Source organism: Lasioglossum baleicum, chromosome 7 (genome assembly GCF_051020765.1).
Source record: "Lasioglossum baleicum chromosome 7, iyLasBale1, whole genome shotgun sequence".
Taxonomy (NCBI): Eukaryota; Metazoa; Arthropoda; class Insecta; order Hymenoptera; family Halictidae; genus Lasioglossum; species Lasioglossum baleicum.
This window is the reverse complement of record NC_134935.1, coordinates 1,512,374-1,535,534: the sequence shown is the minus strand read 5'-3', so window position 1 is coordinate 1,535,534 and position 23,161 is coordinate 1,512,374. Positions and strand designations below refer to the sequence as shown.

At 37.9% G+C, this 23,161-nt stretch overlaps 2 protein-coding genes and 1 long non-coding RNA gene across 11 annotated transcripts in view; 2 read left to right on the top strand and 1 right to left on the bottom strand.

Annotated features, from left to right (window-relative positions):
* Positions 1–22,808, top strand: part of Haf (leucine-rich repeat and fibronectin type-III domain-containing protein hattifattener) — an 88,327-nt gene extending 65,519 nt beyond the window's left edge. Inside the window, exons 2-7 of the mRNA XM_076427592.1 lie at positions 7,439–8,313; positions 11,890–12,205; positions 12,777–13,360; positions 18,809–19,241; positions 19,546–19,722; positions 20,516–22,808. Of these exons, the coding sequence (XP_076283707.1) occupies positions 7,439–8,313; positions 11,890–12,205; positions 12,777–13,360; positions 18,809–19,241; positions 19,546–19,722; positions 20,516–20,799 (2,669 nt within the window). The 3' untranslated portion in view covers positions 20,800–22,808. The remainder of the gene's footprint in view (positions 1–7,438; positions 8,314–11,889; positions 12,206–12,776; positions 13,361–18,808; positions 19,242–19,545; positions 19,723–20,515) is intronic.
* Positions 1–23,161, top strand: part of LOC143210603 (uncharacterized) — a 226,339-nt gene that overhangs the window by 134,973 nt on the left and 68,205 nt on the right. The window lies entirely within an intron of this gene.
* Rab3gap1 (RAB3 GTPase activating protein subunit 1) overlaps positions 1–23,161 on the bottom strand; it is a 147,630-nt gene that overhangs the window by 116,206 nt on the left and 8,263 nt on the right. The window lies entirely within an intron of this gene.

Sequence of the window (23,161 nt, the reverse complement as noted above, 5' to 3'; positions counted from 1 at the left end):
TCGATAGAAGGAAGGAAGAAAGAAGGAAAGAAGGAAAGAAGGAAGGAAAGAAAGATCGAGGCGAGGACATGCGTTTACTCCGGCCATTGACTCGTAACGGGCTCGGTCTATGGAGCCTGGTTTGTCGCGGTTCGTTTAGGCTCCGCGACTTTGAATGGTTCGTACGTCACGGTTCTCGGCGACCGATGTAGCCCAGGCCTACATTCAACTTCCACCATTTCATTTTTTCTGCCGAGAAATCGTCGATCGTCGCGCGATCGATCGACCGAAAAATCCCGATGAAAAGTCGCGTCGTCGCTGCGAAAACGATTCAAATGCCACGTTATCGGCGTGCTGCACACCAAACAACCGTTTCGGATGAGAAAGTCGCCAATTAAAAGATAGAAAACGTTTACCATTAACCGAGCCAATTACACCGAACTATTAGGCGTGCGCGAAAGTAATGGTCGTCACTAGAACACGAACGTTTCATCCCTTGCTTTTTCTATTCCGAGTTGCTCTCGGAAAAAGTATATGTGTAATGAATCCGCTCGCGTTTCACGTGCCAAGTCAGGTTAGCCAAACATTCACAACTTCATCTACTACTACTTTAATCATTGATAAATCCCATTACTTTTCCCATCGACAAACCTAAAATCTCTATTTTAAACCCTTTGATCCACTTTTCAATCATCTCCTTATCGATAACTGTATCACCGTAAACGCTACAAAGAATTCAATTTCTCCTCTCGAAAGTTCGCTTCACTCGATCAAGACTGTACCATATCTAATTTAATACCTATATATGTAGACTATAGGTATACTATAGTTAAAACTTGCAATTTGTGTCGTCAGTTATTCTGAAAAATAATTCATCAAAATAGTCTAATGTATTATGTACGAGGCTTCACCATTTCTCTTTACTAACGTGTATCTTTTTATCTTTAGGTACAAACAGTCTGAAAGGTCCAGTTATATTTTGCTCCATCCAAAAAGTTGCTTTCATTAATATTATCGAACGGCCAATGAAGTATGTAGGTACAGTAGGGTGACTCTTATTTACTCTTGACGAAAATTCGTTCTTTTGTCAAAATTTCTATTACGGCATCCCCCAGGATTCTTCCAAATAAATTAAAAAAAATCTATGCAAAGTTTTTGAGTGCCCATAGATAACGGGAAAACGTGCCCCAAAACAATTAAAAATTAAAATAATTCATTTAATGCTCATGAAATCGTTCTTCTCGAATATCTTCGAAACTATTTACCGCATCGAAAAATATGTTAGACAAAACCTGTAGATCTGCACATTCCGCGTCTTTTATGTCGTACCAGTTTTCCTCGTAAAACAAACGGTTTTCGAGAAAATTGAGAAAAACGTTGGATCGAAATCCAAAAATTGGTTTTGAAATTTAGAAATTGAAGTATGGTTTCATTGTCTTTTATCAACAAACATTAGTGAAAAACGTGTATTTTTTAACTTGCGAAACTTAATTTTTCTTGATTGCATATTATTTTGCAGGAAATTGCATATTCTCTTTCTGTTAAAAGTCATAACAATTTGATTCCACTTGAATAAATATAAGCGAATCCGTAGGACGTTCTCCCGTTATCCGATCGAGCTTAAACTTTGTACAGATATTTTTTAATTTTTTGGAACAATCCTGGAGGGTGTCGTAAAAGACATTCAAAAGTAAAAAATAAGAGCCACTTTAATGTACAACTTAACAACGATCCGACAGTGTAAACGCATACAACGACTAGTGTTGTAGAATTGCAATAATATAAAAATGTAGCAAGAATATGTTTTCCCAATGTCCGTTTTCACTTTCGTCCTGATAAAAATAAGATACATGTGTACCTAATATCCACAACCCCCAATGTAATCGTCTCGCCTGTTTCCGTTGAATACTGGAAATTCTCTAATCTGATATACCTTCACATTCACGGAATATAATAGTAAATTCCGACTCGGTAAATTCTATAGCACGCGATCTGCATTCTTCCAGCCAATTTCTACCGTGCACTTCAAATTATCGTAGTTCTTTCCCATACGCAGTTCCTCGTTATTTCAATAGTTTGCATAAGAATATTCACTCACCTTATACTCTTCCTCTTCCTTTAAACTTTAAGCGAGCAATCAAATCATTACTCTCCAGTTCAACTATATTCCATACATCATTTGAAATAGCTATGCATAATGCGGTCGATGTTTATCACGTTATTTATCGAATCTTTGATTCGCCTTTCTCCGTCTTACAATTAGCTGTACAGCTTTTACCAACATCTATTTTCGTTTTTATTCCACTTACTGCTATTATGTATAATTGTCTTATATTCTCTTGTATGTATCTTATTAATCTCTCTAGACAAATATTTTTTAAAGCAACATACCGAAAATGTATTTAATAATAGCTATAGAACAACAATAGAATGTATGCAAGTTGCTTATGTTTTTCATTGTATAATACATATATTTTGTTCTGCGAAGCCTAATTGCGCCTCTTTGTAACAGCGCGCGGCGCGGCGGCTGGGTATTATTGATGGTTTTTTAACAGAATTTACGGTTTTTTTTACCACGCTTATATTAGCTTGCCGAGTTGTTGTTGTATGCGTCAAATCTTGTAATCGAATTTTAAACCACTTCCTGATGAGCTAGAGACGTGAAACTTTAAACATAGCTCAGAACTGGATGACAATGCAATATTAAAAAACAAATTAAAAAGAAAACTATGCGTTTAATAGAAAAAAAAATTTGAATATTAACCGTCACACTTCGTCGCGCGACACTCGATAGTACGTGATCGCGTTTAGCGATACCCACTCCGCGCGCCACCGCTCCCTACTCCACAACGCGTTCCCACGCCGACTCATCCCCACTACACTGACCCATTTCGCACCGAAGGAGCTCAATCGGTCTGGTGTTCCGTTCATTCAGTTCCATTTCGGACAATTTCGGATTCCATCAAGAGACGTTGTCTCTTGGAGTCATCCCCTCATTCTATCTCGCGTAATTCCATATCTTGCGTTTCTCTCTCTCTCTATATATATATATAAATATATATATATATATGTATATCTTATTATTTCATACCAGTATTACTACAGGGTGTCCCAAGACCCCTTCGACTCCGGGAAATGGGAGGTTCCTTAGGTCATTTGAAGCAACATTTTCCTTTGCACCAATGTCAGCCGGGGCTTTGTTTAGGAGTTATTAACGAAAAACACGGACCAATCAGAGCGCGACCTAGACGCGCGATGGCACGTTCAGCCCGGCGCGCCGGGAGACGAGCGCGGTGTAACGCCGCGATGCCGCAACGAACAAGAGTTTCTCGAGATTATGTGAATCTTCCCCGATTTGGATGAGCTTTGGATATGTTGTCAAGACCATGATTCTGAACAACATTTCCCTTTACAGTTTTTGTCGGCCGGCTTTAGTTTACGCGATAAGTAACTTGTAATTGTAAATCGATCGATGTACTACCTGAACTATCTCCTCTCCGATTTCGATGAGCTTTGGATATGTTGTCAAGACCATGATTCTGAACAACATTTCCCTTTACAGTTTTTGTCGGCCGGCTTTAGTTTACGCGATAAGTAACTTGTAATTGTAAATCGATCGATGTACTATCTGAACTATCTCCTCTCCGATTTCGATGAGCTTTGGATATGTTGTCAAGACCATGATTCTGAACAACATTACCCTTTACAGTTTTTGTCGGTCGGAAGAACTTTACTTGTCAATTCATATGGGTGGATCTCTTTACCCGACTTACGGCAACTTTACCCGAACGAGGGAAAAAGCAGAAACTGATTGTATTAAAACCTCACTTATTCAGCCGTAAATCCATTTGCTGCTTCGAAATGTGTGTCACTGGGTCACTCGGTGACGAACTGCACAGATGTCTTCAGGTATACGACAGTACCGAAAGCTAAGGGACGTACGGCCAGGTCGACGAACTGCACAGCCGGTGGTAAAAGGCCTAAGGGATGCGCGGTCAAGTCGCCGATCCAGAATTTCACTTTCACTTTCGAATCGATAAATAATTCGTATGTTTATTTCACACAGATGCCTTGAAATTTTTCCACACTCACAATCACTGTTCACATTTGTCAACACATAGTTCTGCACTAATAATAATTGCTTAAACTAATTAAACGATTATTTAATCTAATCACTAGACTGCGGATCTTTATGTAAAATGAAAGTTGGCTGCCGCTATTACAAGGGGCAGGAGCCAGACAGATATTTGATTCTTACTGTGATCATTTTAAGAAGTTGAAAATAATACATTGGTGTTCTGACATTACTTTAATCTCTCTAGTGTCTTAAAATGCACCTACTCATGTTTGCTACAAATGCATGAAATCCGCAGTCTAGTGATTGCATTACCTGATTGTTGTGATTTGTGCAGCAGGACAAGGGATATGGCAATTATTATTAGTGCAGAACTATGTGTTGACAAATGTGAACAGTGATTGTGAGTGTGGAAAAATTTCAAGGCATCTGTGTGAAATAAACATACGAATTATTTATCGATTCGAAAGTGAAAGTGAAATTCTGGATCGTCGACTTGACCGCGCATCCCTTAGGCCTTTTACCACCGGCTGTGCAGTTCGTCGACCTGGCCGTACGTCCCTTGACTTTCGGTACTGCCGTATACCTGAAGACATCTGTGCAGTTCGTCATCGAGTGACCCAGTGACACACATTTCGAAGCAGCAAATGGTTTTACGGCTGAATACGTGAGTTTTTAATACAATCAGTTTCTGCTTTTTCCCTCGTTCGGGTAAAGTTGCCGTAAGTCGGGTAAAGAGATCCACCCATATGAATTGACAAGTAAAGTTCTTCCGACCGACAAAAACTGTAAAGGGTAATGTTGTTCAGAATCATGGTCTTGACAACATATCCAAAGCTCATCGAAATCGGAGAGGAGATAGTTCAGATAGTACATCGATCGATTTACAATTACAAGTTACTTATCGCGTAAACTAAAGCCGGCCGACAAAAACTGTAAAGGGAAATGTTGTTCAGAATCATGGTCTTGACAACATATCCAAAGCTCATCGAAATCGGAGAGGAGATAGTTCAGGTAGTACATCGATCGATTTACAATTACAAGTTACTTATCGCGTAAACTAAAGCCGGCCGACAAAAACTGTAAAGGGAAATGTTGTTCAGAATCATGGTCTTGACAACATATCCAAAGCTCATCCAAATCGGGGAAGATTCACATAATCTCGAGAAACTCTTGTTCGTTGCGGCATCGCGGCGTTACACCGCGCTCGTCTCCCGGCGCGCCGGGCTGAACGTGCCATCGCGCGTCTAGGTCGCGCTCTGATTGGTCCGTGTTTTTCGTTAATAACTCCTAAACAAAGCCCCGGCTGACATTGGTGCAAAGGAAAATGTTGCTTCAAATGACCTAAGGAACCTCCCATTTCCCGGAGTCGAAGGGGTCTTGGGACACCCTGTATATCTTGCGTTCCATTTAAAAAAGACTAAAAATTGAAAATAAAATAATGTATAAAAAAAACATTTCAAAAACCACGCTTATATTAAAATGCACTAAAAAGGAGAAAATAATTTTTTTAGACATTAGTAAGTATTTAGTTTAGCGCTCCACGCTTTTATTAATAGTCATTAATGTCTAAAAAGATTATTTTCTCCTGTTTAGCGCATTTGAATACAAGGGTGGGTTTTAAAAAGTTTTTTTGATATACTTTCTTTTTTAATGCTATCAACTTTTCATGTCTCTCTCTCTCTCTCTCTCTCTCTCTCTCTCTCTCTCTCTCTCTCCCCCCCCCCTGTGTGGACGGCCTAATACATACGTGCATTCAGATGGCTCGTATTGATCGCAAAATTAGTGGTTTTGTACGGTCAATGGCGTTTTTGAAATGAAATGCGTGTTATCTTTTAAATATAATTCAACAGAATATAACAATTTCTGCCTAATATCTTAAACCTTCTTATCTCTATGAATGGAAACCCCTTTTAAAGTATTATAAATCACGTCCACTTTAGGTTAGTTTAAGTCACTCGAAACATTTTCAATAATGTTTAGACCGGGTGAGTGGGCGGGCTATTTTAGGACTTTTATATTTGGTGAACTAAAAGATTGTTCTACAGATATTGCACTACGAGGGACCGCCTATTGTTCCGTCCGCCGAGAGTTGGCACAGAGAAACTCGTAGGTACAACGTGGTATCCCTACCACGCGCTACACGTCTTCCGCGATTAGCCGAATCGCTTGACGAAGACAGCAAATAAGCGTATTGGGTGTGCTCCTATGTCTAGCGTTCCCGCCCGAAACCGAAGCGTAACAGCGTAAAGGGGCCCCTAGACGATCAATAATATTGTCAATACGCGCGCCCTTATCAATAATATTGACGAGGAGAATTAGGGAGAGAAGGGCATATTGACCGTTTAGTAGGGGTTATTCAAGAGTATTGACGGGAGTTTCAATATTATTGATATGTAGTCGTATTGACAATATTATTGATCGTCTGGGGGCCCCTCAAGAGTGGGGACTCGGGTATATCGGTGTGAACCACTACTAACCGAATTACGAAACTTCTTTATTTTTCATTATTTTTTTATGTGACTTTCACCAACTTATTTCTGGCATTTTTCTTATTAAAATGACACTAAACACGATATCATTTCAACTGTATTTAGTGGTTTAATTGACGATGAAAGTTTTGGGCGCAAGGAATGGCAGCGCGATCCTTGTTTACACCTTTACATCCTTTTTTACGTTCGGCGCGGTTGACGCGGTAGACTCAGTCTACCGTATAAAAAAATAGTGTCCCTACACGATATTTCTCCGTGCAGAACGCAGCCGTTTGCAAAATAACGCGGCTTTACTGTAATAGCATTATCCTGCTGAAAAATGTAGTCACACCGCTTGGAATGTGAACCGCGTACCTACAGTAAAGTCTTGATGTATGCCGGATATAGGGCTACTATCTTTTTTGTGATGTAAATACGGACCGCGCGGGCGAAAACTTACTGCATACTGCATACCGTCAATTAGATCACTAAACACTCTTCAAATTATATCGTGTTTGGTGTCATTTTGATCGGGAAAATGCCAGAAATAAGTTGGTGAAAGTCCCATAAAAAATAATGAAGAATAATCGCTCCGTGTTCTCTTTCGGCTTACTTATAGGTACCCTTATTCGCGATGCGTCGAAAAAAGCCGAATTCTCCCGATATAAACGTTTAATCGGCATAGAATTGTGTATAGATTCGCTGCTCGGCCGGTCGCTTCGCAGTTTACAATAGTCATCCGCAATACGTTGGAAGCTGTCTCGAGCCATCTTCTATCGAAAGAAAACTGTATACGATTATTATCGTATGAAATGTGTTGTAGTTTTGCCCAGCACTGTGTGTGTAGTATTGTCGCAAAGTGTAAATGTTCGTCCGTCCACCAGTGTATAAAAATACCGTTGAATGTTTTCAGGTGTGTTCCCGATGGAGATATTGTTGGTGCTGACGGTCGTCGTCGCTGCCGCAGCAACAACCTCGAACTGCCCGTGGGCGCAACAGGTGCCCGACCTCGAGAGCTCCTGCATTTGCGACTACAACTTGGCGAAGGAACTCTCGGTGCAATGCGACTTTGTCGACTACGAGCAGCTCGTGTCCGCCATGCGACGTTACGCCTCGAAAACTACCGTCGATTTGTTCTATGTGAATAATACGATGGTCGGAACTCTGAAGAACGGCTCGTTCGCCGCGTTCAAAGTGAACAACATGCAACTGTCCAGTTGCCAGATAAAGACCATCGAGCCGGATGCTTTCGAGGGCCAGGAGAACTCGTTGAAAAGCCTGAATCTAAAAGACAACGATATATCGGATGTTCCCAGCAGTACTCTGAGAACTCTGCGGAACTTGACGGTGCTGGATCTGTCGATGAACAAGATCACTCGGGTGAACGACAACGCGTTCGCAGCCCTGAAATTAGTTACATTGAAATTAAGCGACAACGAGGTCACGCTCGCGCCTGCCGCGTTCCACACCCTGGAGAGGACGCTGAAAAACCTGAATCTAAAGGGCACCAGGCAGAAGAAGGTTCCGGAAGCGCTCAGAGGTTTGAAGACCTTGGCCTTCCTCGATCTATCGCAGAACAGTATACGGGAGCTTCCTGGATCAGCTGGAACAAAGGCTTTCGAAGGGCTAGAATCTCTGACCGGACTGAATCTTGAAAGGAACTTGATTCAAAACATCGGATCGGATGCTTTTCACGGGATCAAGAATACGCTGAGCTCGCTCAGCTTGCTCAACAATCTTATTCCAGACTTTCCCACCGCCGCTATAAACAGCATTCAAGACCTCCGGGTACGTTCAAGAGCGTGTTCGGCTCCTTTAATCATTTCTTATCATTTTCAATATTTTACTATTTACTTTTAAGATATTCTTCCTTGATTCGTACTAATTTCAAACCATTCCTCTTACTAATTATTATATATTGAAAACGGCTGAATACATGTACTTACGTTGCTTATCTAATTGCAAGCAAAAAGAAACGGTAATTATTTTAAAAAAGGTACTCCTCTCTCCTTCGGTCAACGAATAAAAATTATTATTTTTTCTGGTTGCTGGTACGTTTCATTGTTATACAGAGTGGCTAACATTTGATTTACGTCACTAATTTAGCTGGTAACGTGTCAGCAAGATTACTTATAACTATTTAGTATACAGGGTGTTCCACGATTCCTGCAGAACCCGGAAATGGGAGGTTCCTGAGATCATCTGAAGCGACATTTTTCTCTGCAAAAATCGCGACCTAGACGCGAGTTGGTACAGTCGCACAGTGCGGTACCCTGTGGACAAAAATCTAAAAATTCATTGTCTAATATCCACTGGATTCTAATATGTTGAATCTATGTCTTAACATCTAAATTATCATGTTTATCAATAGGAAATTCAAATAATTCAGTAGGGGTTTAGTTACAAGCGTTTTTTTCTTAAGAAAATGCTGTATCAAGCAGTTCATTGATCAAAACGTAACTTACTTTCATGGTACATATCAGGAAAAAGAATTTGATGAAATATGTCCAGCTAATGTGACTGAAAAATTTCAAATTTGTAAGTCTCTTATATGCATTATAGTAGTAAATAATACAGTAGAAATAGCTTTCCTCACCTTTAGATAGAGATATTTCAAGCAGGTTTCGAAACATCCTGTACTTTTTGTTTTTTCGTAATTAGTAGACATTGTACTTGAATTTCTCACAAGTTTTTTCTGCTACAAACTGCTACACACTCAAAGTTATTTAACGCTAACCCTCGGCGAATGCGACATCCGGCACCATGTGTCTAATCTAATTATATCCAATAAAATCATCAGTCGGTAAATCAGGAACGCGTATATAAAAATTAGTATTCAAGAAAATTAATAGAGGGTCAATAGCAGCCACAGCTGGCTTTTGTTTTAAGCTGGTTTTTGTTTTAAATCTGCAGTATTTAAAACAAACATTACAATCAAGTTTTTAATAGCTTTGGTCCCGTTGAAATTAATAGACACGCGGAATGGCAGAGAATTGTGGATAAACCCCCGCTCATCTTCCACATTTCACTGTCGACCAATAAAGTTCATATTTATTCAAGAAAATTCACAATTGATTAGGGAACGATTGAACGATTGACTAGAACGAAGACTTTGATCAGCCAACTTTCTCCTTATAATAAATACAATTTTAATAATAATGTTAACTTCGTGACTACATACGAATTACATTTTACCATGATAGACGGCAGTGTCACTAACATATTGTCTGATACAAACTCATCTTCTAGGTGCTGCATTTGCAAAGCAACTCCAAAAGAGATGAATCACAACAGAGTTACTGAAAAACCTTCCAATACTAGTAATTACCGTTTTGGCTTATCTACCTTACACGCCTGGTTGCGATTTTTTGGATGCCTGAAAGGAGCTGAAAATAAAATCATTTTTGAAAACAATAAAAAGAGAATCCAGGATGAATTTAAATCTCGATTGGGCTTGTTAAGTAGTAGATAAACCGAAACCTGGTTTCGAGAACGTTTTTCAGTAATTCTAAAATAAGCTCTGACAATGAGATTACAGGAGTAAATAAAATTTTAATTGATAAATTTTACACAATCTGACGAGTTTTATCCTCTGGCGAAAAATTTCTTATTAATCGATTCAGGCTTTTATTAAACGCGACTGTTAATTTCTACATAAATTTATAGAATTGGTACTATATGTATGCCAAGTAGTGTACATAAAATTTTGATTCACGGGTGTGACGTAATTGAAAAAAAATGTTTCGATTTACCAATAGGCCTTCTCTCGGAAGATGCTTCAGAAACTACTCATAAAGAGATTAGGAAGGCCCGATTAAATCATACTCACAAAACGAGTAAGAAATTTAATAATGAAGATTTGATGAAAAGACTTCTACTCTCATCGGACCCCTTTATATCAAGCTGTAGGAAAACTTGTTCAAAATAGAAAAGAGATCTTACGGACATAACACAATACATACATATATGTATTGATATTCAGTACACAACGGAAGCTAATCCGGAAGAAATAGATTTTTCTGATACGGTGTTGGGGAACGACGATTCTCATACAAACAGTGATTCTGATTAATGTGTGTCATTGTGTGTCAAATGTTTTGTTTACTTGTTTTTATGGATATTTGTTTATCTGTTTTCTACACGAAATATATGCACTATATGTTTACATTTCATTTTTATTTACATTATACATAAAATGTGCCTGTTATTGTTTCTTTGAAATTTATTTAGTTTAAAAGAATGAAAAATTCTAAAATAATATTCCAAAACCTCGATTAGTGCATTTAAAACAATTCCGAACAAAGAAATATAAGTTATTACTACGCCAAACGTATCTTTTTATTTTTGTCCCAAATTCCTACCAAAGTAGCGCACTGTGAATCGGCCCGGCGCGCGACGCGCCAACTGTCAATGCCGCGGACGACATTTTCGCAGAGGAAAATGTCGCTTCAAATGACCTCTGGAACCTCCCATTTCCGGGAAGCGAAGGAGTTTTGGGACACCATGTATGAAAAACCGTTTGAAACGAAAATTGTATAGTTTCTTTCATTTATAGTGTAATGTACGAATTAGTTCTTTCTACTTTGCTTTTTTGAACGAGACATAAAAGTCAGCTTGAGTTTCTCTATTGTAATGGGTAAACTCTCTCTTCAATCTTTTGGTTGACGGCAGTGTTGGGCAAATTTTATTTTAAATAATAAATAATTAAATAATGAATAAACGTGTAATTTTAATTGCAAATAATAACTAAACTTTTTATTTAAATAAAAATTATTTAAATAATTCCAAAAATGATGTATTTATTATTTCTTATTTGAAAATAAAAGATTACTTATTATTTGGACTAAGAGAGAGGTGAAAATCAATTAAATAGTTTTTGGTCTTCTCTTATTTCTTGTATTATGTATACATATGTATACAATGAACACGTGGCGAAATGAATATCGTGATTACCCGTATGTATTTATAATATTTACGTAAATACAACTATTTTTTGTACCAATCTGCTTGGTATCATCATTGATGATGTTTAATGCAACCAATGCATACAATGTTCTCCGTTACAATGAAAACATTTGCGCAATTGATCGGTAGGTGCAAGTGATACACATTGAAGTGTTTCGTTTCGATAAAAAAGTAAAATGGGAAGAACTAATTACAGTAAAGTCTAGATCTAATCGTAAGCCGGACGGAGCTGTACGATCCGAGTGAGTTCGCCTATCCCGTCCACAGCTACTATGTAGCTCCCGTAGGTTAAAACTTTTGTTTCAACGGCTTTTTAGCCGCGGTCTCGTGATAACGATGCTCGTGATGAAACCAATCTCGAGTTTCGATTCTTCATTTTGATTCCCTGTTACATTCCAGGTACTGGACATTGGGTTCAATCTAATAACGGAATTGCCAGTGAATGCTTTCCAAAAGAACCCGTCGATAACGCTTCTGGCGATCGACGGAAATCCGCTGTCGACCGTTCCGGAAGAATCTCTCGCCCGATTAAATGGAACTCTTCGTGGTCTTAGCTTGGGAGGTCGTTTTCTGGTCTGCGACTGCAAGCTGCGCTGGATCGTCGACTGGATAAAAACCAGAGACTTGCAAGTTACCAGCAGAGAACGGAAGCCACAGTTTTGCGGAAGCCCGCAAATGCTGCAGGATAAAAGCTTTTACAACATCGATCCAGACGGTAATACAACTATGCCGTCGCAATATTTGTTCGAATAGTTCGTTTGTCTGTTTTCATCCGAATTTGCATTTATTTTACGAACTGTAGACGCCGCCGCATATTGGCATATTGTCAACATAATTCTGGCCCTTTGAACGTCTAAAGTCTAAAATCATGATATGTACATACGTCGAATTGTCTTTATTGTTAGTTTACGGGCGAGAAAGTAGTCGCAGAAAGACGAAACAGGGGAATACATGGAACAACCGGTGTATGACGTCCTTTGAGGTAAAAATGGCACACGGTGACGAGTCGCGAAGCTAATTCCTCCTCTTAATGTTTGGGTTTTATCGCTTCTATTCTAGAATTCGTATGAATCACGAATCTTGTATAAGAATCCACTTGAACCGAAGACAATCCGATGAAATTTCGAATGTTGGTAAAGTCTTAGCAGCCTCGTTTTATAGATACCAGTAAATATGTCTCCAGAGATCACGCATACATACATGGTGCACTTTTGTTGGGAAGAGACCTGCTCCGAGTATACATATTGTAATAAACATGGTTCTAACGATTCCTCGTTGTGTCGTAGAAATGACTTGCGACAGAACGCCGGAAATCATCGGAATCGGTACAGTAGAAAGCGTGGACACGAGAGAGCCGACGGGTCCGGGAGCAACGGGGACCGGTTACAGTCCACCTACTCGACCTTCGATCACTGTATCGACATCGGTAACAAGTACAACGACTACTACGACCACGGAACATATACCCACCACCACCACCACGGAGGAAAAGAAAATCGAAACACCTTTTACAACTACCCTCCGGTCCATCACCAGCAGACCAACGGTCGCGCGAACAGCCAACGTGGTAATAACGAGGACTACGCCAACCCCGCCTAAACACGTCCAGGACCATTTGCAACAACACCAGCCAAGGCCACCGTTGGTGCTCGGTTCACCTCTCTACAAGTCAAAGTCGAACGAGAAGGACATCATAGTGAAGGACGTGCTAAGACAAGACAACACCGTGATCATCTACTGGGACACGGAAGCAACTAATATTTTGGGTTTCAAAGTAATTTATCGGCTGTTTGGCGACAACAGCTTCAAACAAGCGCCGCCTCTGGAAGCCAGCGAAAGAGAGTTCAAGATAAAGAACGTACCCTCACAGGTAATGTATTCTCATTGTCAGATTTCCAACAGTTACGCCTAGCTTCTCGGTTCATGACGACTCATTTAACTCGTTTAACTCATTTTTATTAATCGTTTTCTAAAAGACCAAGTATTTTTACACAATTTACACGAAAGGATAACACATTACACAAACAAACAAAGAATAATATATTATACGACGTAAAAACATATTATACGACGAATGATCAAACGATCAGTTGTTTAGGCCTGCTACACACATCCGTTTTTCTAACGTGCGGCGACCGTGCGGTACCGGAATTGTGGTCTGAAATACTGTGGATTCGATTAAGGTTGGGGCGCACACTAGACCGCGCCGCGCCGCACAGTGGTCCGAATCGAAGAAGTTGGTGTCATTTTGTTATAACTTTTCAACTATTAGAGATATCGCAATGAAATTTTCACCAAAATATTTAAAAAATAGTAATTCTTACCTAGACATAATTTCATATTTTATGCATTTGTTAAACAATAATTTTTACTAACTTTTCATTGATATTTTTTATTAAAAAATGAATTGTTCAAATATAGTTTTTCAACCTTTTTTTACTTGTTGTGAACAATAATTTTTAGTGTCGGTCTTAATCTTTAACACATAAAAGAATGCTTTCCTGTATAAAAAAGAAAGAAATATTTTAAATACATATTGCGACTAAAATACTACTAAAATTATATTCAATCAATATTACCACAAATAAAACAGTAAGCTAATAAAATAGACATACCATTATTTGTCTTTCGTGATGATCTATGATGATCGATTGCATAAGTTAATTAATAACTCTACTGCCTCGGGATTCAGTATTTTCTTACAGTCAGCGTCACTATTAAGTGGACACTCTTAAAAATGGCATAACTTTTTAAAAATTGGTCGAAAGGACTTGAATTTTGTAACACTTTGATCGCCCAGCGTAATTCGGCTAAGTTTCCCGCGGGGCCCAAATCCGACCGTCGGTACACAGAACGTAAACACAGCGAAAAGCGAGAATTCTTGTTGTATATCCTATTTTTAATTAGAACAAGAAGAGCGTCACCCACATATTTGGGTGACGGGGCCCCCACGGAAGCATACCCGTCACCCATGTTAGACCGACTAGTTTGCTAGAGAATAAGTAAACAAAAATTTATTAAGATTGCAATTGGTAAGAATCATAGAAAATTTTAAAAATGATGTTTTGTCAACTTTTTCATCTGGGCCTGTAACGATAATTTAAAAAATGCGTTTTATAGATTTCGGCAACTCACATGGTCAACATTGCAACATTGCAGCTACATATGTTTAAAGATGAGAGCTTAAGGGTGAAAGTCGCAGATTTTCAGCCTTGCCAGGACATTTCGCCCTCACGTGATGTGATCATCTTTAAACGTTTTTTTCGATGAAATTTTCAATATGTATATAAGTTACGGAAATCTATAAAACGCATTTTTTAAATTATCGTTACAGGCTCAGATAAAAAAGTTGACAAAACATCATTTTTTTGTATGATTTCTAACACTTGCAATCTTAATAAATTTTTGTTTACTTATTCTCTAGCGAACTAGCCGGTCTAACATCTTTAAAAAATTCAAGTCCTTTGGACCAATTTTTAAAAAGTTATGCGATTTTTAAGGGTGTCCGCATAATATTGCCGCTGACTGTAATTGTGACATGTACGGGTCAGATATTAACAATAATCTCAAATAGTTTTCGAACGCTGCACAAGGTTCCAAAGATAGAAATAAATGCAGCAAGAACGCTAAGAAATTCTCTTCATTCGTTTTGTTATTTTTTTTTTCAATAAAAGTGACTATCGAAGTTAATTTACATATATATCTTTACACTATTTATCTCTTATAATGTTATTGCAAAAACGTTCGTATTTGGAAGACATGTGATCAGTCATAGGAGCTTGTTTCACGCAAGCGAAACTCGTCGCGAAGTAACATTGACAGCTTTGAACAATGATAAGTTGCAAACTAGGGCGAGGTAGGACAATATTCTTGCATAATTATATACGGGAAAGGATGCTGAAAATGATCCAATTTGTTATAAAACAACTTTTCATGACCCTCTATATATTCCTTGTCGAATGTAAAAAATGTGGCCAATTTTTTTATTTCATTGAATATTAATTTTTAACATATTGTGAACAATAAGTTTTAGTGTCGATATTAATTTTGTAACACAAAAGAGTGCAATTGATCGTGAACAAAAAAAAATAAGAAATATTAAGTGGTGTGATCAGGGCACCTCGAAGAAGAGAAGCAATTTTCTGTACTATGTATCTCTAAATGTCTACCTTTAAGTATTCGTCCTAATTACAATTCTTGGTAAACTGCATTAATTTTTCATTTTCGAGGTTGATTGACATTTAGGAAGCAATAGAAATTTGTTAGAAATCGATATGAGAAAGTTGACCACTGTGCGGCGCACAGTGGTGCGAGCAGGGAAAAAATCAATTTTTCGAATGTTGGGTACATAGATTTTTCATTGCAATTTCGTTTACTATATAGTTGGAGTATTTAAACCAATAAAAATTTTTTATAAGTATCACTTATTTCTAGGAATAATATGACATGAAAGTTTGGAAAAAGGAAACCTGCGATTTTGGCTTATAAATGCGTCTACGTATAAACGCAGCCACAAGAATCTAAAACATTATAACACTTGAACAATATTATAATTTGATTGTGTTTATAATAGATGATTTATTTAACGTAGCTTTAATTAATGTAAGTGTCATTTATTTATCTAAAACACAAATTGAAAAAGAGCTATTTTGAATAGTAGAATTAAAGTTCAATTTGACATAACTTGTTTGCGCCAAAAAGCGCCAAGATAAAACTTGTTGCAAATAATGCAACACACTTTCAAGTACATATCCAACCAGGTTTTGGCTGCGAACTCCTGCGAACCTGGCTCTGCGACCAATTTTTTCTAACTATAGTCAGACGCATGTATCCGTGTACGCTCTTTAAAACGGAATAACTTTTCTAAACTTTTACCAAACGATCTGATTTTTTGTGATCAATTAAATGCAGTTGTTTACTAAATAACGTGCAAAAATTTTTTTGAAAGAATAGCAATTACGTTAAAAGAAGGCAGTTTAAAAATTTTTTTTATTTGTCCCCGTATAGAAAATTTAAAATATACGTTTAGTAGATCTATCTTAGTTCTATATATACTGAAAATTTCATCGAAATTGATTAACATACACACGAGGTATAAGTGGTTAAAAGTGGTGAAAATCTTGGTATGTACACATATGTATGTACACAGCTCTTACGGCTCCTGGTCAGTTCCTGCATACGAAAATGCGAGTATCTCGAAAACTAAAAGCGACCCCCCTATATTGGAAAAGGAAAAAGTTGTTCAAAATGTTGAAATCTATAACATATTTAAATTTCATCAAAATCGGAGAACAGTAAAACAAGTAAAAAAAAATTTAATGAAAAAATAAATTAATTAATAAATAAATAAATATTTATTTTCTTGCCACATAACCGTTGTACCTGTGGCATGCTTTCCACAAATTTTCAAGCAAATGTGTTGGATGGTTTGGTTTTTATAGATTTTTTTCCGCTTTTTGGCCATTTGGCACCACTGTGCGGCGCGGCGGTGAGATCTGCATAGTGTGCGCCGACTATTAGGCGCTGCACATTTGTTTGAACAGTAATTGTGGCGCCGCACAGTGGGCCAGATCTACGCGCTAGCTGTTCATGAGCCAAAAAATGAAAGTCCTCATATCGATTTTTAACCAACGCACAGTGATTCTTAAATGTGCATTACATTCGAAAACGATAATATTAATTAACGTTATTAAAAACTCTTGTTACAATAAGCCTTCAAAGATCAAACTTTTTCAGATACGATTTACCACCGAAAAAATTCCGTTTCTTCATAACGATGTCCTGGAGAACCTACTGAAGATTAAGTGCCCAAATTTTTTTTATGAATAATGTATATCTATGTTGAGAACGCCCCAGGAACTAAACGTTAATGTTCATAATTTATTATTTTACAAAATGCTTAGTCAACTAAGGAAAATCGTCAAAGTTTTTCACCTTTGACAAGGGATAAGTTAAAATGCAGGGAGAGGCAGGAGCTCTAACAAAGTGGAACATTTTCAGTAAAGTCTCCTCTAAAAGATCCTGTAAAGATCTCGTCCCACTTCATCCCGGTTTGGAAATTATGATGGTTTAAAGCGTCGCGTGACACGTAATTCCGCGGCGAGTCGCGTTGCACGAGACGCATTGACGACCACTGACGACCACTCATTGGCTCTTACGAGTCTAAAGACCTAACCCAGACCTATCTTATGAATTTTTTTGATTATACGGCCATTGATAAACATTCGAACTTCTTGCTAGCTTAGTTGAATCATTTGTATTTGAGAGACTATAGTAACAGCATCGTAGTATAGCATCACAGCAGTTTTTCCATATTGAAGACCTGTATTTTACCTTTGTTAAGAGGAATTATAGTATAGATTTTTGTTTATTCATAGATAAATAGAGTTATAAACGGAAAATCCGTATGATCAACTGAATATAGTCAGTGACTTTGTAAAATATAATACTTAATTTTGTTTGAATTTTTGTAATTCTTTGAATATAAGACAGTAATAACACATTTTTGTTATTTCATTAAATGTAATAAACTTCATTCATTCAAAAATTATGGATTACCCTTGTTTGAATGCCTGAATAGCCAGTTTCCAATTATTATTATTTATTATTCACACGATTTTTTCAGTCATTTCCGGTGGTGTAACAAACAAATGTTTCCTACAAAAAGTAATCGGTACACAGTCTTTTACAAATCTCAGTACAAAAGATTTAATAACAACATTTTTTTTAATAAAAAATTGTGTTCACCTTGATTATTTATTTATAACTATATATTTTTTATTCAATAATATTATAGCTGACGCCAAGACTAATCCAACGATATATTTAATGTGGTCTTTATGTTTTGAAATAATGGTGAACAGCCAGTTTTCAAATATTATTCATTATTCACACGAGTTTTCAGACATTTCCGGTGGTATGACAAAAAAATGTTTCCTACAAAAAGTAATCAGTACTCAGTCTTCTACAAATCTCAATACAAACAATTTGAATAATTTCTTTTTTTAAATAAAAAATTGTGGTCACCCCTTCAATATTTATTTATAACTATATATTTTTTATTTAATAACATTATAGCTGATGCCAAGACGAATTCAACGACCTATTTAATGTGTTCTTTAAGTTTTGAAATAATGGTGAAATAGGCGTGAACAGCTACCGAGCCATTCTGGCCCACTGTGCGCCGCGCCGAAATGCAATATTTACCGCAATTCCGGTACCGCACGGTCTTCGCGCGTTAGAAGAGCGCGGTTGTGTGTAGCCGGCCTTAAAATAAAACTAATAAAATAAGGTTGATTTTTGTCGTTTGGTGTCATAGGAATGTCTGGTAGTCTGTGTGGTGTCTTTAGAGGAAACCAACCTAACTCCGGCTAACGTTCCCTACAACCAGTGCAAGGAAGTAAGAACGGAAAATTCCCCTACATCCAACATGGACAAGATCACGATCGCCGCTAGCGCAGCCATATGCGCTACGATAGTGGTCGCTGTGATAATATTCATTGTAGCGAATCGGCGAAGAGCTAGGAAGCTTCACACGCTGCATAGCATAGATCAGACGAAAATGGGTGGACCTATTGCTGGATTACCCGTCAATTGTTGTTCGAACGTGGGTCCAACGCCCAGTCCTGGCGGCCCGTTGTCCTCGATGGCGACACTAAGCGCGTACAATGCTCAGAAAGAGTGGGACCAAGTATCCGCGTACAGCAACAGAAGCATACCACGACCAAGAATATTTCCAATAGACCGGCAAGGTATGTGTATTTACTTATGCAAGTCGGACCGATAACTCTGACCACTTCGAACATCTCCGTTATTTCTAATAGTACGAAAGAATTTATTCTACTACACAAGCCGAGTTACTTAACTGTACCACCTAAAACGTTCTCATAGCCATAACATAACGTTACATCAAAAAATGTTTTAAACAAAAGTTGTCAGACATCAACCGGTACATGCAATGTAATAATTGCTTTCTTTTTGCATTTCACTTTTTATCGAAAGAATGGAAAATATTCAAACTGTTAGATAGATGAAACGTGAATTATTCGATTACAGGATCGATAACTAGAGCTTCTTGTATCGACGACGTCAGATCTCAGACAGGACATTACAGCGGGAAAATATCGACAAGGTCTGTGGTCGACGGTCAGTCACAACACAGCTTCACCAATACTTCTACGAGATACTTCGCAAACAACACTTTATCATCGAATCTGGCAAATACTAGACCAGGTAAGTAATTGTAGAAATATTTCATAGCTTCGTTTCTATCTTTAGGACTCTGTCTTTCAATGCCATATTGTATATGGCCGCCACTGACTGATGCCCAGTCAGCCAGGCCTGCTCTGAGCAGAAATCGAGCACGTACTGCCGGGCAGATGTCGGTCTTTCTGCCGGCAACAAGCGTTGCCTCTGCTGACGCAGCTGTCCGGCCAAAACCGAGCATTTTGCTTACTGGGTGTATCCAAAAACCAACCCTTCAGAAAATATTTTGCTTTCGATACCGTCCCATCATTTAACAGCGTCCAAAAATATCAAAGTCAAAATGTCTCCTAAAAAAATAATTTTTGTATTTACACAATACTGTTTAAAGTATTTTACATGGAGCGTAAGAAAGAGTTTAACCTGCTAAGATGGTAAAAAATGTCCGTCGATCTCACATTAAACGATCTATGTATAAACTATTCAATAAGAAATAAAGAAAAAACATGTTTGTTGCGTCGCACAGTGGGGTATTTGGCCCGAAAAAGTGAAAAAATTCGATTTCTAAATTTTTGCCCAATGTTAAAAATTGTGTTCCTTCCATTTCCCTCTATCACTTTTCGTTGACTGGACTAATGGGTACAGGTATTGTTCATTAATCTTTTCAGATTTTTTTTCAGAAAAGTTTTTACATTTGATGTATTCTGCATGTAGATTAGCACCGTATGTTAGGAGAACTTGCTCTATTTAGTTTGAAATATTCTAATTATCGACCGGAATTATTTAGGAAGCTGTCCGTAACTATTTATATTTTCGTTTACAGAATTGAGACAATCTCGACAGTCCCTGGCAGCAGCTTCCGACAGAATGTCACGAGCAAACTTCTCGCCGAGTCATATGCCAACTCATACTTCGTCCAGAAGACAGAGACCGCGATCTTGTAACCGCACACTGGAACAAAACCCGCCGCGTCCGGGTAGCCGATACAGCATTGCCGACTCGACGCATACTCTCAACAATTACGAAGAGAACAATTGGACCGATCACGACATGGACATATATATGGCACGTAATCCGACCACAAGAGGTGGTCTGATGCCACTCTAGCGCGACGCGCCATGCGCCTATAGTTTTGCTCAAACGTGTTCAGTGACATTATCTCGAGCGGTTCAACCGCTATCTAGCCTAGCCTAGCGCGGCGTCATAGTTTTAAAAAGATACAGAGTTCAAGTAAACATCACAAGTCGGTAATTCTTTACAATAGGGCATTCCTTGCCGATTCCAATCACCTTGAAATATTATATCATCATTCGGAACAACTTTTCCCTGTTTGCGAGATATTTCCGGAAAACTGTTGCGACGACTGTAGCAAACTCTATCTTTTTCCAATGACCTCCACCCCCAAGCTAACCCAGACCTAACCAAAATTCGTTCGAAATGGCTATACACACTTTAGTTAGGTTAAGTATTTTAATTTTTCTTGGAGTTGCCAAAGACCACGGAGGGTTAGATTTCTATAGCTATTTGAAAAGCATCTTGGTTAGGTTTGGCTTTGTCGTTTCGAACTAACCTAAAAGATATTTTCACTGTTCTCCAATTCTTCTACATACCATATCATCGCATGGAGGCAAAGAGAATAATAGAAAATATCAAACATACGAGAGGTATGTATGCATTGCAGAGCCGTTAGATGAGGGGAGGGAGCACGAATAAGGGGTCTCCTCTAATCGTTTCTTGCAAATGTTTCGGTAACCAAGCTCGTCCGGTGGTAACGTATAGGAAAAAGTTGTTCAGAATGGTGAGCTTTCAAATAACATATTTCGAGGTGATTGAAATCGCTGGGTTAGGTCGTGTTGTGGGTCAGAAAACAGACTCTGTGCAGTAGCAACAGTTTTTTCTACATATCTCGGAAACAAAGGACGTCGGACGGTAACACGTGTAGGAGAAAGTTGTACAGAATTATTTCCCCAACAACATATTTCAAGGTGATTGAAATCGGCGAGGAATGCCCTATTCTATATTGTAAATAGTTACCGCCAAGTTTAACGATAGAAATTCAAAGTTGATAGTCAAAATACAGTGAACTTGTAAACCCGTTCCCACGGCGAGAAATACGCGCCTCATAGCGACCTTAGCATCCGTCAGCAACATTTCAGAGGCGAATGTTTGAGTAAAAATCAGCTTCTGCCGGGCAGACGCTGCCGGGTAGATGAAAGGGAGCTGTGTCAGCATAGGTAGAGCTTTATGCTGGCAGGGTTCGCCCGGCAGATCCGTCCAGATTCCGAGCATCCTGTACTTCGAGCAGCTTCGAGCGTCCTTCGGGCAAGATAATGCCCACCATCTGCTCGGTAGGCTGTGCTCGATTTCTGCTCGGAGCAGGCCTGGCTGACTGGGTAGGTACAGACATGAAATCCGCTTAACACTTTATCTACCGATAGTAACTTAACACATTACCGACCGGTGATTATTGCATAATTTTGAAAAATCTATGGTACATGACTAAACACTTTTTAATGGAACCTTCAATAGCAACAGCAATTTTCGTTGTGAACTAACAACAAGTCACCCTCAATAACGTCATCTAATAGTTTCATTTAAGATTGCAATGTAAAAGAAAATTTCTATGCTTTCTTTTGTACAGCGCAATTATTGAAATGAAAATCCTATTAATAGGCTCCCGGTAGGTAAAGTGTTAATTAAGTCTTGTAAATCAAAGATCAATGATTCAGAGTGTTTTTAATGAATTGTTCAATTGTAAAAGTAAACAAATTATAGATGAGTAATATGTATAATATAATAATCTCCCGGGAAATTATTATTTGAAAGAGGAATGATTAAACTTCTTTTAAATACAGCAAAGTGATTAAAAAGCCTATCGATAGGCTTTTGGTAGTTGGAGAGTTAATTAAATGTAATTAAATAATAACAGGCAATCGGTTGCATATTATACAGTGAGTGTCGCTTAAAATCATACACTGTCGTATACATAAGCTTTTCGTTTATAAATCACATTTATTATATAGTCCAAGGTCAAAATAAGCTGCATGCAGATTCATCGATATGCGTTCTCTATCATCTATTTGCAAAAGTAAATAAAGCTTACAGAAAATAAATAATGCACCAATCGATCGACAACCATTTCAGTGGTATTTTATTTTTTACAGGACAACTGTGACTATTTTTTAATAATTTGTACAGAATAAACCTTTATTTTTATTATAGTAAATAAGCCTTGTAATTGATCTAACTATATTTTTAAAAAGTTCTTTCGAAATGTAATTCCATTTTGTTTGCAATGCATTTTTAACTCTTTCTTATTTGACAGATTGTGTAACCTAATGCTTTTTAAAAGAAAAGATTGAGTTCCACTAATTTAATATCTACATATAGAGGCTACGTTAGTGTTTCTATTACTTTTGGACAGTCACGGAATAACAAACTCTTTATCGCATAGGAAATATGTTCAATT